The following is a 13,626-nucleotide window of genomic DNA, read 5'->3' as shown; positions in this document are numbered from 1 at the left end:
TAAAGAACAAATGTCTGAACGCACATCTGATGAAAAATACTTTAAAAAAGGAAAATGCAAAGGCTCTACAACTGCATATAACCCACAATAACAAAAAGGAAAAAAAGGAAAAAAAGAAAAAGAAAAAAGAACTGCACAAAGTTTAGGTTTAGAAATAAACTTTTGCTTCTTTTTCTATTATAAAACAAAAAGAAGGAATGAATGTGCTCCCAACCTTGGTGTAGTACAGAACCATTTTATAAATATTTAACATTCTATAGGACTGATTCATATATTCTCACACAACTCTGTGGCAAGGCTGACCCATACTGCCGACATTCTACATATCACTGAGACAGGGAGGTGAAATTTTCCTGCTTTCAGTCTAATTGTCTTTGACAATTGCAGTGCCCAGTGCTACACTGCTTGTGTTGTATTTAAAAACAGGGGAAAGTGTAGAGACTTGTTCATTAAAGATGCAGTATCTCTGGTTCACAAAAATGCATCTGGCAGGTTCAAAATCGAATGTCAACCAAAGGTCCTTGCAGAGTGTGAGCTTCAGTTCATGTATTGGTTAGTCACCAGCACAGCTGGGTGGGGGTTCTGGGTTTTCTTTTTTTTTCCTTTGTTTTTTTTTTTTTATTATTATTATTTTTTGATTTCTGAAATACTTGTATCTCCGTGTTTACTCATGTGCTTCATATAAATCTGCAGATGATTAAATGATTTTTTTTTTTTTTTTTTTTTTTTTTTTAAGTGAAGAGACAAAGCTATTGTTTGGACATGGTGTGTATGCACATATAAATATTATATACACACATGCACACATACAAGATGGAAGGAGTTAGTGCTGTGAGGACAAGGTTAGCTTTCAGAGCTGATGATGAAAACCAACAGACATAGATTATTATACACTGGAGGGATGACTTTTCCAAAAAAGGGCAGAAATCAGGAGTAATTCCTTTAAGTCAACAACATTATACCACCTTCAGACTGGTTAAGTGAAAAGCTAGGAGGCCCTAGAACCTTTCTGGCCTTGCCTTGTGACAGAATGTATCCGTTACACCTGTGTAATGCACTCTCCCTCATGACGGAGAGCGCTTTGGAGAGAAACAGGGATTACGAGAACAGCTCTTTATCTGAAGTCCTACGTAGATGCAGATAATGGAAATCCTAGTCAGATGCCCATCTTTGCTTGCAACATATGAATGGCTAAATGCAGGAGTTAATTTGGATATTTTTGACTAGATGATCCCCAAGTGAAAAAAATCCTAAGAAAAACCACCTAAATATGACCTTGTACCATTTTACAGAGCATATCCTCCAAATAGCTGGTAAGGACACCCAGATGGTGTCTGGCCTATGTATTTTAGTCAGATGGTTCATTATCCTCTCGCTAAGTTTGTAATCCTCAAGAAAACACTTTGCCCATCTATCTGCATTTGAGTAGAATATAAACTGACTAATAGATAAATAATCCATGTGAAAGTAAATAGCCTTAAAGTAAACTGCCTCCACATTCCATTGATCAGCTCAGTCAGCAAACTTTTTTTATATTGTCACAAATGTTCTAAATATTTTGAAGAGAAACATGCCAGCAATACAGAGTATTTCCATTTCTGTCTCACGTAAGGTCTTTATGAACTCCTCCTTGTATTGATATTGATCCTTCAGCTTGCAGAAATATTCCTTCAATTTATTTTATTTTTGTTGCCATAGGAATTGTTACAGAAGTTACAAGAAAGAAAATGAGCTGATGTAGAATGGGACCCACACATAAAAATACTATGCAGAGCATAGGCTGACACAGCAGATGCTCTTTAACCATTCAAGGTTCCTTGAAATCCAGCAAACCACTCAAGCTTTTCTTTGGCAGCAGCCCCTGGCTTTGCCTGATAATAAAAGACAGCAGTTTTCCACCATGGAAATGTCAAAAACTAGCTAACGTTTTATCCTGACAATACCATTAAAACATATTTTGTCTCTCCTCTCAAAAACAATCCTAACCTTCGGGATCCACCCAGGTGCAGGAGGATGTCAGGATCGCGCTTCAGCCCTTCTTGAACTCTCCCCAGTGAGGAGGCTGCTGGGAGGGGTGAAGGTCTAGCAGCACGCCAACTCCTGCTCACAAGGGAGAAAAGGGGATAAATGAAGGAGAGGGGAAAACAGTGAGAAGGAGTGGGTGTGGTGGGAGGTTCAGCCAGTTCAGCCCCCTGAGGGGGGGAAATTCTGTCGAAGAAGTTAAGGCGACCAGAAAGTTTTCAAGAAGGCCTGAGGTGTTTCCTGTTAACACTACCCAACCAAATCCAACAGACACCTTTCTGAGTGGTGTCAAGGAGAGCTGCTGGTAAGGAAAGATTTGGGTAACAATCTGGTTCTGTCCTCCACTTCTTGCAGCCACTGTCATACGGGCGAAGTTTTCACCTGCTGCTGCCCCAAAGCTGAAACAAGCCCTGAAGAGCAGGAGCGTGTGTATGTGTGTGGAACCTGCATTTTCACACCATCTCAGTTTCTGCCTGCTTGTCACTTTGGTTAACATTTGAAAAATCCATTTCCCAGAGTGACTTTTTATAGAGAACAATTTAAAGCTGGAAGCCCAAGGGACAATCTACAATTTAATTCGCTTTTTGTTTTTGCTACTGGATAAGATGATGTCAAAAAAAAAAAAAGAAAAAAAGAAAAAAAATTACACTAAGGGTAGTTTTCATTTTACCAGCTGCAAAATCTGTTAGGAGTTATGGTTTTATCAGGAATGGATAAAGCAAAGGTTGGTTTATCAAAATTTGCCTGAGCTTTTCAAATAAGACCAGCTCACTGACAGATACGAAAGGCAATGTCTAAGACAGAATTTGGGTCAGCGATCTGCAATAGCGTACTTGCCAGTGTGATCAACGTGAACCTACAGCTAGTGGAGACACCAGGGTCACCCAAACATGAGGATGGCAGAATGACCAGGATGGAGAAGCAGTCTGTGGAGGTTTAGGGAAGCAAAAAGACTGGTTCATAACAAGGACCATAGACTGTAATTGCTGTTGAAAAGAAAAAGAAAAAAGAAAAAAGAAAAAAGAAAAAAGAAAAAAGAAAGAAAGCAGGTGATGTACTTAAGTCTTACTTTCTACATCCTTAATGAAAGGCACTGTTTTAAAAATGGTATTTTTATGCTTAAAACATAAAGTTTTAGATAGACAAAATGTTTGCCAGGAATCCATCTTATATTAGATTTTGGTTTATCTGCTCTGTTTTTAGCATGTTCTATCTAAATATATATATATATATATATATATATATTAAAAGAAAGATAAAGGAAAGAAGTAATCAATAGCCATAAATTTCCAGCAATATCACAAAATCCCTCATTAGCTTTCTGAATGCTAACTGTCTCCACTGATTTAACAAAACAGACAAGATCTGTACAATTTTTGAGAAGACAAATGTGATCTCGTAACAGATTGGTATCTCTCTTCTTGGGGCTTTTCAGTGCATTTATTCAATGGTTTTGAATGTACATTACTTAACAGAAACATTAAATGCCAGTGCTTTGCAACAGTTTTGTTACTGTCTCTTTAAAGTAAACAAACAAAAAAATACATTCAAAAAGCAAGGCTGTTTTGCTCACGTGATGGCAGAGGCTTGGGCAGCTGCAACATATACTGTTCCTGCTCAGAGACATTACCCAACATCAGTCAGCTGTCATGAAAAGAGTTGCACAGAAAGCATTAAAGGATAAAAAGAAAGATACGGGGGTGGGGGGAATTGAACAAAATGTCACACATGCCAGCTCATCTTTCCAGAAGGAAGACACCAGAGTATGTATATTTGGGGGAGGAAAAAGGGGGGTAAAGAGCACTAGCATGGAGAAAACTTGACTTCAGGGGAAAACCAGCAGCTCTCTGAAACTCGTTTAGCAGGTTCACATTCCTAATGCAATCTGACTTCTGTGTTGGTTTTGGTTTTTTGCCCTATTTCTTACTTTGCTTTCCAAGATAAATGTAACAAAACTGAGGTAGAAATAATGGTGGGCACACTCCAGCCTGGAAGATTTCTAATGGATGCTAAATGAAGATTGCATCACGGACAATGGAGCCGCACACACATAACAAAAACTCAACTTTACAGTTTGGAAAGGGAAATAAATGTACTTTGAGGATTCAGTTTTGCTTTATTATTTGTACTGTTTATTTGGTCACAGTCTACTGTGTTGCTATAAACATCTCTGCAACCCATAGTTCTGCCAGTGACCTACACTGATTCCACTCCCTACAGCTCCACCAAAATAACCTCAAAACCATGACCAGAGCCCCATAGTAAGCGCCAGCAGTCACAGCTTAAGGTAACTTGCCTCTAGGAGTCCTACCAAATCTTACATTTGACTGTTTCAGCTGCTAACATAAACCGATTATGTGGCTTTTTTTTTTTTTTTTTTTCATCTAAGCACCTTCTAAAGACTGTATCACATAATTATCAAGGAGCAATATGCTGAAAACTCTTACAGTTTACCAACACGAAAAATTGTTCTGCTCTGATTTGATTTGACAAATTGGCAAAAGAACAGTTTCCTAACACTGCAATCCTTCTGTTTCTAATTTTAAAAACTGTAAAGCTTCAGTCATATCACACTTTAGTTTTTTTCCTGGATACATTCAAAGTAATTTTCCTTGCCATTTTCCAATTGTTGAGGTAAACATACATATTTAATATAAAGTAACATTGAAGCCTAGCCTATAACTCTCAGCAGTACATAGTGCTTTCAACACATTCCTTTGAGGTACTGTACAAATCACAATCACTTTCCTGAGTTTTTGCAGACAGAACATTAAAAGAAATGAACTGCAGAAATTAAGGTCCAGATTACCATTACCCTGTTTTACCTGTTCTTAGTTTAACACCACAGAACAGACAGGATTGAGGAATACTGTTGCTCTTAGAATAGCAAAAATCTGGTTCTCTGTCGCAACACAACCGTTCATCTCTTTAGTCCAATAATGTTTGAAGTTAAAGCTCTTTATATTAGCACATGCCACCAATGTAATTGTGAGGCAAACAAAAAATAAAGCACCACTTCAGGCACTTGACAGCAACTAAATCTCAAGAACAGCAGAATGGAATCAACACACAGGGTTCATGTCCTTCTGAAATCAACCCACTTGCACCTTGCTCCTTGGTGAGTATTGTCTGGCTTGAACAGAACTGAGCATCAACATGCGCTTTCTGTCATGTGTGGCTTTTTCAGATCAGCAGCTCTTGTTTGATGCACTTTTCCTTCAAGTCTACCCTGGCTCTTTAGAGGCAAGGTATATTGTAGTCTTCCCAGTACCCTTTGCAATTTTAACACTACTGAAAAGGGTTCTCTACCCTATGTAGCAGGTTCTGTGTGTGCCAACATTCATTACTTTTTTTTTTTTTTTTTTTTTTTTTTTAAAGTAGTATCACTGACTGCAACCAAACATTTTGTTCCATTCAACATATGTATCAAGCTCTTTTTGAGATATGCTAGGCTGTATCTTGCAGAAAGCATTTTCAAAGTCTTGATATGTAACTGGCCTCAACTGGCTGGGCATAATGGCTGAAAGGTCTGTGGCTGGCATGGCATGGAGTGGGCCCACCACTGCTTCCTGACACAAGTGAGCCACATCTAGTCCAGAAAAGCCTTCTGTGCGCTGGACAAGCAGTGCAACCTCCTTGTCATTGAGACAATAATTGTGCTGTGAGAGCAGTTGTACTATTATCTGGTGCCTCGCTGTGCTGTCAGGAAGTGGGATTAAAAGTCGTTTCATGAAGTACCTTCGAAGAGATTCATCAATTTCTTCCGGTTTACTTGTGGCGCAAATTACTACTATTTGGTCCTCAGCAGAAGTCAGTACAGTGTCCAGCTGCATAAGGAACTCGGTTCTCATCCGACTTACTGGACTATGTTCTTCATTCACTTGCGAAGAAAGAAGCATATCAATGTCACTAACAAAAATCACCGAGGGTTGGCGACACCTTGCCACAAGGAAAGAGGCATGGACAATTTTTTCTCCTTCACCTAACCACTTTGTGACAAGGCCAGAGCCAGTGATTTTGAAAAATGTGGCTCCCAGCTGACTAGCTATACATCTCCCCATTAATGTTTTGCCCGTTCCCCGAGGTCCAAATAAAAGGATGCTCCGAGGTAGAGCAGTCAGTCCATTGAATGCATCTGACCTCAATACTGGCCATAAAACCTCCTCCTTAATGACGGCCTTTACTAGATCTAGGCCAGCGATGTCATTCCAGTCTACGGGAGGTCCTTGGTTGATAATCTCATTGGTAACAAGGTCAATGAGGTGTGTGTCAGTATTCTTCAGTTGCTCGTCCACAGAGTGGTTGGATGAGGTAGCTGCACGAAGTCCCGGGCCTTGCATTGGGTGAGGGAGGAGCTGCCTGTGCTCATCACCGTGCTCATTCATTACTGGGGAGGTATACTTCCCAAATGAGTCACTTGATCTTGAACCCAGTGAGTTTTTAGCAGTACTATAGGATGGGGGTGTGAGAGCCCTGCTGGACTGGCTGCTGAATTTCCTTTGCTGTTCAGAGGACATTAGCTGCTTTGTTGGCTTAAATGCTAAGGATGATGTTTCAGCACTTCTGTCAAATCCATTCCCCCTGTTTGCATTTGAAATGCTGTTGTCGGGCATTCGATACATGGGACTCTGTGTAGATCTCTGTTGGCCATAGCTGTAATTTCCATAACTGGAGTCCATTTCTCCTTGCCCTGCCATGTAGAAAGCTTTCCTTTTGAGAGAGCTGGCTGAACTGTTGGTCAGGGCAGACGGTGCGATGGGCGTCAGGCCATGGCCCTGGTAGGTGTAGCTGGGGACGGTAGTTGGGGGCAGAGGGGTTGGAGCAGGGATTCCTGACGGCAGGTAGGCCGAGGGTGGTGGGGCACCCCCAGGGCTGTACCCAGGGCCAACAGCGGTTTGAGGAGGGTAAGTGGCAGATGGGTAGCTGTAACTGGAGAGGTTCGAGGTGCCATTGTAGCCAGGGACCAGGGCTGGTGGTGGCGGCGGTGGTGGTGGGGGCTGTAAAAGCCCCGAGCTATGCAGGGGGGACGGATGAGGGGATGGAAGTGCAGGTGCTGGTTGGCCACTGTAACTGGTATGCAAGTAGGAGCCATTGTATCCTGCGGCGTATTCCTGAGATGGGAGCCCTGAATGAAGACTGGGAACAGTGTGACTTCCGCAGGTGCTGCTCGAGTAGCTAGGTTCAGCCAGATTACTGGCCACTCCGGGCGAACTCCCGATGCTGGCTGACACATCTGCGGGAGGGAGGGCCGCGCTCACGCCAGCTTTGCTGGCAGTGATGACATCTGGTACGCAATTCATGGGATACACGCTCTCTGAATTCAGCGAAGGCTGCCAGGGCTCGCTTTCATTCTTCCGTCCGTTCACCAGCCCTGAGGGAGCTTCAGTGTAATTGCTGAGAATAGGCCGTTCAGCTGGGCCCTCCAAAATACCGGAGTATTTTTCTGCATACTTTTTCAAGAGATTGGAGGCAGTCAGAGCCGAGATGTCATCATTAGCCCAGGCGTACTGGTAGGTGCGCTGCAGGTGCCCCCGGTACGCTTCCACCTTGTGGGCAGGGGACCGGGTGGTGGAGGTGATATCAAAGTGCTGTTCTGGCCACTGGGCATGCTCCGGCGTCCACTGCATCTTCAAGCCTAGGGCAGCAAGAGAAAACAAAGTTAGCAGCAAGCTCAGGCTTTTTCCAAAGCATTTTAAATGAGTTCTTGAATGGATTGCCTGTAAACTTCTCATTTCAGCACTCTGAAATGCTGTACTTAACATCACAATCCTTTAAGAAACAAAATGCAGTGCCCTGATGAAGCAGCATAAACAGTCAGATTATTGGTGGGTTTTGGTTTTTTTTTGTTGTTTTTTTTTTTTTTTAATAGGCACACACACATTTTTTTGTTAATTATGTAGGGGGTATTTGTTGGTTTAAATATCTATATACTCATATACACAATGCCACATTTCTTAAATTAATTAGCTAAGATTTTAGATTTTAAATACTCTGAGTACAGATTTATTTTTAACACACAAGGCATCCAACTGCTCTGTCCTCTCTCATCACTGTTTCAGTTTTATATTTTAACCAATATAAAAATACGAGACACAGCTGACAGAACACATCTAGGATACCTCTCTTATTTGGTACTGAACACCTAGTTAGCACAGTATAATGCACCCTGTGCAGAACAATATGACACAGACATAGCAGGTCATTCCATAATCCAACTCTCATCTAAAGTGGTCCACGACAGTTTCAAATCTGCTTCGTGGAGTGCAGCAAAGCAATCTCCCAGGCAGCGCTCCGTCGCTTTCATCACACAAAGCCTACAACTCGGTATGAATTACAACTGGCTCCTTTCTGCCTCTCAGTTCTGTTGTTGAGGCTCTGGAAAAAAAAACAAGCATGACTTGTCTATCGGTCTCCTTGCTTGCTCTCTCTTTTTTTCACCACCAACCCCCCTCCCCTCACAGCCTCCAGGGTACAAAGAAAGGGTTGAATTAAAAACAACATGAAGAAAAAGAAACAAAGGTAAGTCGCTAAAAGTTCTATGGCTTACAGAACTGGCTATCAAAAAAAACACTACCAATACTAAAAAAAAAATTAAAATTACAGGATGCAACTATCATTTTAAAGCAATTAATCTTGCAAATAATGTGATGTGCATTATTCACTCTCCCAGTAATCCACTGCACATAGTGAGAGCAATTTACAGGCGTTAAGATAACCCCCTCCAACTCTTGCCTATGCATGGTAGGCACATTGCTGATTTTCCTACAGCTGTATCAAATAGACTTCCTTAATCTCTCTCGTATTACCAAAAGTGATTTTTGCAAACAGTCTTGTGCCCTCTGGCACAGATTCCCTGATAAGGAAGAGGCCTAGTCGAAATGAAGCATCTGTGGCACTAGCTCCCCTCTGAATTACTGCAGTCTATTTTGACAGCTCCTACCCCCTCCTGTTTTTCTCCCCAACCCCTTTAGCTCTTCATTGCCTGACTCTGGCATCTGACATGGCCAGCTTAGCCTCACTGAGCTAAACCTAACACAGCACACAGTTTGGTAACAGAATGGCATGTTTATTCCCTTCTGACTCCCTCTTCCTTGTTTGCAAAACCACTGCACCAGACACTGGAAGTTAATTAGCAGGATGATGCTGTGCTAATTGTGTTAATTTACAAGGTTTTAGTCAAAGAGAATCATTCCAGGGCTGGCACTGCTGTCATGCTTCCGACTTAATGATTAAGAAATACTGAAAACAAGGTGGGAAGAATTGCAGTAATTACACAATAAACGAATAAAGCAACAGATTCATTTGCAATTATATTTTATTGCAGTTGCACTCATTTGCATTTGGATTCTTCATTTTTATGTTTGGATTCACGTATTTGCAGATCACCAGATCAGTTAAATTTAGCCCCAAAACTGCAAAGCACCTCTAATTATGCCTTGTATTTTATTTGTACAAGTACTGCGAGCCTCAATCCACATGAGCATGCCATTGATTACTTGTGGATTTTTTTCCTGAGTGTTCTCTTTCTCTCTCATTTTTCAAACACTGACAACTTGAGAAAAACGTCTGTTAGCAATTATACAGTTACCCTCTAACAGTTAATTCAGAGAAGCGTTTTTGACAAATGCAGTTTTGAGACTGAGTTTTTTGGCAGATTTATTTCTTTCATTTAGAATTAATACAATCTTTTCTGCTAATTGTTTCTGATGTTTCACCCGTTGCCTTTCGAAGGGGGTAAATGTATCATGAAATTGGGTGAAATTATAGAAATCGTGCTCATAAGGAAAAATGCTATTTTAATGAGAAACCATCAAGGTCTTTCAGAAATCATACTTTGTTAAATTCAGCTGGAAATTTGAAGAACAAATCACCAAGAGCCAATTGCAAGTAATCAGTATCTAAAATTCTTCTACTGTCAAGGGATTTACTTCAAGCCTTTTAAAATGGAAAGAATATTAATGTTTTGGTAATGCAGAACTGCCTAATAGAGATGCGGATGCATTAGTCCTATCACAAACAAACAAACCAACCAAAAACTCTATCCATGTTCTCTGATTTGAGGCTTCTAAGGTTACCAAACAAGCTTCTGTTACAGACCTGCGCAAGAACTTGAGCACCTTGATGCTTCAACCAGATAGTAATGAATGGATACCATGAGAAAGACTCTTAGCAAAGAATGCACTAAAGCAGCAGTGAAACTTCAAAAAAGGAAGGCAAATCAGGCACAGATGCAGCAGACAATTTGATTGAGCTGGTACTTGTACTGTAGTTAATGAATACACCTTTGGCACATTGTCTTAACTGCTTGTAAAAGGAAGACTATTTAAAGAGGTAATACAGTAGGTCAGAGTGTAACAACATACATCATATACTACCACTCAGCAAGCTTTTCAAAATACCTTCTACAAATACTTAACAATTCCACCAATTGATCTGTTCCTTTAGAATAGATTTAAATGGGTTTTAAATAAAATAATTCTATCTCTTAGTGGGGACATCTGTTTAGATGGTTCAAAAATTTAATTCTTTGAATTGTATAAGATTAATTTATTTGCTTTGTTATAAGGCTGCAAAAGAATGTCAGAAAATCTGAACTATCCATTATAAGAGGCAGGAGGAAACCACATCAGCATTCTTCATTCGGAATAATTGGTAGATAGACCAGTAGATTCACATTGTCATGCTATCTTTGGATATGCTCACTGCACAATAATTTAAAGTTTATTTATTGATGCATATTAAATACCAATGCATTTAGCAAAGGCTGTAAAGGCAGGATTATGCATTGATTAGATAAGCTTAAGAGAACAGGACTGTTCTCATCCCATGAAACATGAGCATTTATTCCAGCACATTACAATCATTAGTGTTATTTGGAAGCATAGGTTAATAGTTAAGCATAAGCATATTTTCTGCATTAGTATGCAGTGAAGAAATCTGTATTTACATTTTGTCCACTGGAATGGTCTTCATTCAGGAGCACAAAGAGGCATTTCCTCAATTTAATATTAATTGAAAAAGAAGCAAACTTTGTTCTGTTTAACTCCCTTTGTTAATAACTCAGTAATTGTTTGACAAGAGTCAGATGTCTGATTTCAGAAAAAATAAAATAAAGTTGTAGGTTCCTTTAGTTATATAAACACGCTTTCTTTTCCCCCCCAAATTTCTTACTGCTTGTAGTTACTTTCCCTGTGCATTTTCAATTGTATTTTATTAGTTGCTTTTGCTTGAGCTGACATACCTTCCCACAATTCTTTTGTTAAGAATTCCAATGATGATATAAACACCTCATATCAAATAAGGGTATACTTAGAGGTTTGTTTTATTCTGATTTTTTTAGAATCACTTAAAATCTGGCATAGCCCACAGCACTGTACATAGCACATTTGCTTACTAACTCACTAAAATCCAGAAGCAATGAAGGCTAAATGTATTATTATTGTTATTGTTATCATTATTATTATTTTGCTAACTTAAGGATCCTCTTAGATATCAACATAATTGGTCTGTGTAAACTGCGTTGGTATGAGCTGTAAAAGACAAAAGGAAAGGATTCCGTTCTTTAAATAAAGGTATGTACTTATCAGAGAATTGCTTTTAAGATAAATTTAATACATTACATAGGAGAGGCACTGTAGGCTTTTTTAGCAGTATCTATTTTTCCTTGTCCTGACAGCCCTGCTACACATTTCTCCTCAATAATTCTTGCAGTTGGAACTATATGAATTACATCTAAAGTAATTACAGTCAACAATTTCATTATTCAATTACTCTGAACTATGTGTTTGACTATTCGTTTTTTCCCCTTCTAATTTTGTACACTAAGCCCGAAAATGTAAAATCTAATAAATAATACTTCATCAGCTTCACATGCATAATTCTGTATGGCAGAAGACCACTTTCAAATTCAGACTTATGGGTAAAAACAAAACCAAAAAGAAATAATGCCAGAGTAAGGAAAATAAAAACAAGTTCGAAATCTGAATGCAAAAAAAAACAAGTAGCAGCCTACACAGCATGGATGGGCAGAGAGGTCCAATCCTGCTGGAGCCCAAGTGAGTTTGTGCATGCAAAGATCCCTCTACCCCTGCTGCCCTCGGTATTGGGTGGAACCACTCAGCCCCTCTCAGGGTTAGATCTGTTACAGAAGAAAAATAATAACATGCCACTCCTTTCAATTTGAATGGAAGGAAGCTGAAACGCTTTCTTAAAAGTCACAGAAAAGTGTAAAATATTGGCCAGGACCAAACTGAGTGAAAACACAACAAAGGATTTGGTGCATCCCACAGACAAGTCTGAGTGGTAGGAAGCCTTCCAGCCAACTGCACATTAGCAATGCTCTGCTGTAGGCAAAGACACTGGTATGTCAGTACATTTCTCTATCCATTCACATTTATAATAAAATAATCAAGCTAAAATTAAATCATAAACAACTTCCTGAACAGGTTACACTGCAGTTTCAGAAACACTGAGGAATAAACCCGTACAACATGCAGCCACTGTGCACTGGCAGATAGCAACAGGACTGCTCACCAACCTTACCAGCCAGCTACCAGAGCTTCCGTTTAGGTCAGGGACCTCCAACATTATTTCAACATACCTGAGGCAAAACAAAGCAAATCTCCTGTTATGATTTCACTGTGTCTGCCTTGTCCCTCCCTGGAGTGTCTTAGGCCCTATCTAGTACAAATCTATAGGTTCGTTAGTAAACCTGCTGAAGAAGGTTCTTTACTTCAGGCACGTGGTTGAACATGCTCTAAGCAACTGCTTAAAGCTCTATGGAAAAGAGAGAGCCCACAGCAGTGTGAACAAATGAATGAGGTATTTCTGAGAACTGCCATAGCCACCGATACAAGCACACTCCGCTACAAGTGCTACCAGGCTTCTTCCTTCTAGATTTGTCAGTGGACCTGGAACTTCATTATTTTGAACTGCTTACATATTTAGCCAAAGCTGTCCCTGTCCTCTGAACTGCTACTTTCAGCTCTGCCTCCAGTTATTCAAGACATTGACTATTTACACTATGGAACATAATGATTTTAGCCTAGAGATTGTTTCTTGTGGACATGCAGATATCAGAGCTTCAAAAACAGCCATTGACTTACAAAGGTGCTTCACTGGGAACATGCCAGGACTTCCCAAATTTCTGTGAGGGCTGAAGGTGTCATTACCTTGAGTATCAGGTCCTACATCCACATTTTAACATCCACCTTAAGCGTGGGAAATAGTTGAATAAATGAGTCATGCCATAACCGCTGTGCAAGATGTAGGAAGTACAACTCCCTGAATAATATTTTGTAAGCCTGTATACTGTCATATGTCCCATAATAATAAAAATTAATTCAAGATAAAACATTTCTTTTACACTCCATTTTTTATTAATAAGCATAATTTCAGCTATTTGAAGATAGTGCAACTGATCTCTCTTAATTGGAAACAGAAGGGATTTTGAAGAGTGGATTGAGCTAATTATGTTTTGCAGAGGAAAAAAAAAAAAGAAAGAAAATGATTCCCACATTTATTTTCTAATTACTCAGTGAAGACCTCTGCTCCAGTCCATGAGGATCTCCTTTGACGTCAAAGGATTTGGTGGGAGGATGAGTC

At 39.9% G+C, this 13,626-nt stretch overlaps 1 protein-coding gene across 5 annotated transcripts in view; it reads right to left on the bottom strand.

Moving 5' to 3' along the window:
* Nucleotides 1–13,626, bottom strand: part of FIGN (fidgetin, microtubule severing factor) — a 99,820-nt gene that overhangs the window by 1,937 nt on the left and 84,257 nt on the right. For all 5 annotated transcript variants that reach the window (XM_042822503.1, XM_042822505.1, XM_042822504.1 and 2 more), the window contains one exon: nucleotides 1–7,657. This exon is cut by the window's left edge and continues 1,937 nt beyond it. In XM_042822503.1, coding sequence (XP_042678437.1) covers nucleotides 5,406–7,657 — 2,252 coding nt within the window. In that variant the 3' untranslated portion in view covers nucleotides 1–5,405. The remainder of the gene's footprint in view (nucleotides 7,658–13,626) is intronic.

Source organism: Centrocercus urophasianus, unplaced genomic scaffold, assembly GCF_019232065.1.
Source record: "Centrocercus urophasianus isolate 14NV4802_14NV808 unplaced genomic scaffold, USGS_Curo_1.0 seq_20, whole genome shotgun sequence".
Taxonomy (NCBI): Eukaryota; Metazoa; Chordata; class Aves; order Galliformes; family Phasianidae; genus Centrocercus; species Centrocercus urophasianus.
Note: the sequence above shows the minus strand (reverse complement) of the source record. Positions and strands in the feature narration are given on the sequence as shown.